Source organism: Aristolochia californica, unplaced genomic scaffold, assembly GCF_029961685.1.
Source record: "Aristolochia californica isolate CCGP_79_NKW_82.1479 unplaced genomic scaffold, dmAriCali1.0.hap1 SCAF_12, whole genome shotgun sequence".
In the NCBI taxonomy this organism is placed as follows: domain Eukaryota; kingdom Viridiplantae; phylum Streptophyta; class Magnoliopsida; order Piperales; family Aristolochiaceae; genus Aristolochia; species Aristolochia californica.
Window position 1 is genome coordinate 4,013,489 of NW_027181793.1, and position 1,434 is coordinate 4,014,922.

The 1,434-nt window shown below is 37.9% G+C and overlaps 1 protein-coding gene across 1 annotated transcript; it reads right to left on the reverse strand.

Moving 5' to 3' along the window:
• Window positions 1-267: 267 nt before the first annotated feature.
• On the reverse strand, window positions 268-1,072 carry LOC137946561 (uncharacterized). Its single transcript, XM_068792903.1, has 2 exons — window positions 930-1,072; window positions 268-805 (listed from the first exon to the last, which is right to left on the reverse strand). The coding sequence occupies exons 1-2, from the start codon at window positions 1,070-1,072 to the stop codon at window positions 268-270; spliced, it is 681 nt and encodes a 226-aa protein (XP_068649004.1).
• Between the last annotated feature and the right edge of the window lie 362 nt (window positions 1,073-1,434).

The following is a 1,434-nucleotide window of genomic DNA, read 5'->3' on the forward strand; positions in this document are numbered from 1 at the left end:
TTAAAAACACAACCTAAATCCCCTCCCCCACACTTAGAACTTTCATTGTCCCCAATGTAAGGTGAAATGTAAAGAGAAGGCAAAAATAACCAAAATATAAATGCGAAAATAAAATGATGGAACGAACTGCCCTTGGATTGCCTCCCAAGCAGGACCTTTTGTCATTGGCTTGACTCAATGCTTCCTACTTCAACTAGTATAAATTGGATCCTTAAGGTCCAATGATGCTGCATTCTCCACTTGGCAACCTTTATAGAAAGGTTTAAGTCATTGGCCATTCACCTTGAACACTTTGGAAGTTGATAAACTTTGAATATCAATTGCACCATGAGGAAAAATATTAGTAACAACAAATAGTCCAATCCAACGAGAATACAACCAACCCAGAAACAAACGAAGCTGTGAATGGTACAGAACGAATTTTTGACAAAATTTAATCTCTTTCCTAGAGATCATCTTGTCATGAAAAACTTTCATCTTTTCCTTGTAGATCCTTGCACTCTCATAGGCATCATTGGGAATTTCCTCTAACTCTTGTAGTTGCAACTTCCTGTGTTCTCCACTTTCATCCGTCTTCATGTTGAAACTCTTGAAAGCCCAATAATCCTTTTGTTCTAACTCAACTGGAAGGTGGCATGGTTTCCCAAACACCAACTGATAAAGTGACATACCAATGGGCATCTTATACGCAGTCCTATATGCCCACAAGGCATCATCCAAGTGCAAACTCCAATCTTTTCTGCTTGGATCGTCCGTCTTTTCAATGATGGACTTGATATCTCGATTTGACACTTCCACTTGTCCACTAGTTTACGAATGATAGGTAGTTGACACCTTGTGGTCACATGGTACTTTCTCAGCAAAGCCTCCACAGTTCGATTGAAAAAGTGAGTTCATCGATCACTTATTAGAGCTCTTGAATTCCAAACCTGGAGAATATGTTAGACTTGATAAAATTTGTAACAACTTTAGAATCATCAGTCTTGGTAGCCTTAGCTTCCACCCATTTCGAAACATAATCAATAGCAAGCAAAATGTAAACATAACCAAAAGATATAAGGAATGGTCTCATGAAATCGATTCCTCAAACATACAAAATTTCACAAATTATTATGGGGGTTTGTGGCATCTCATTCCTTGGGGATATATTACCTGTCTTTTGACAATGTTCGCATGACTTACAAAAAGAATATGAATCTTAGAATAAAGACGGCCAATAGAAACCACATTCTAGCACTTTTCTTGTCATCATCTTAGCTCCAAAGTGACCTCCACAAGCATAAGTGTGACAAAAGGTGAGAATAGAAATAATTTCATTTTCAGGAACGCACTTTCTTATCACTTGATCTGCACAATAATTCCATAAGTATGGGTCATTACACACATAGTGTTTGGCATCACTCTTGACCTTATCTCTTTGAGCCCTAGACAAAC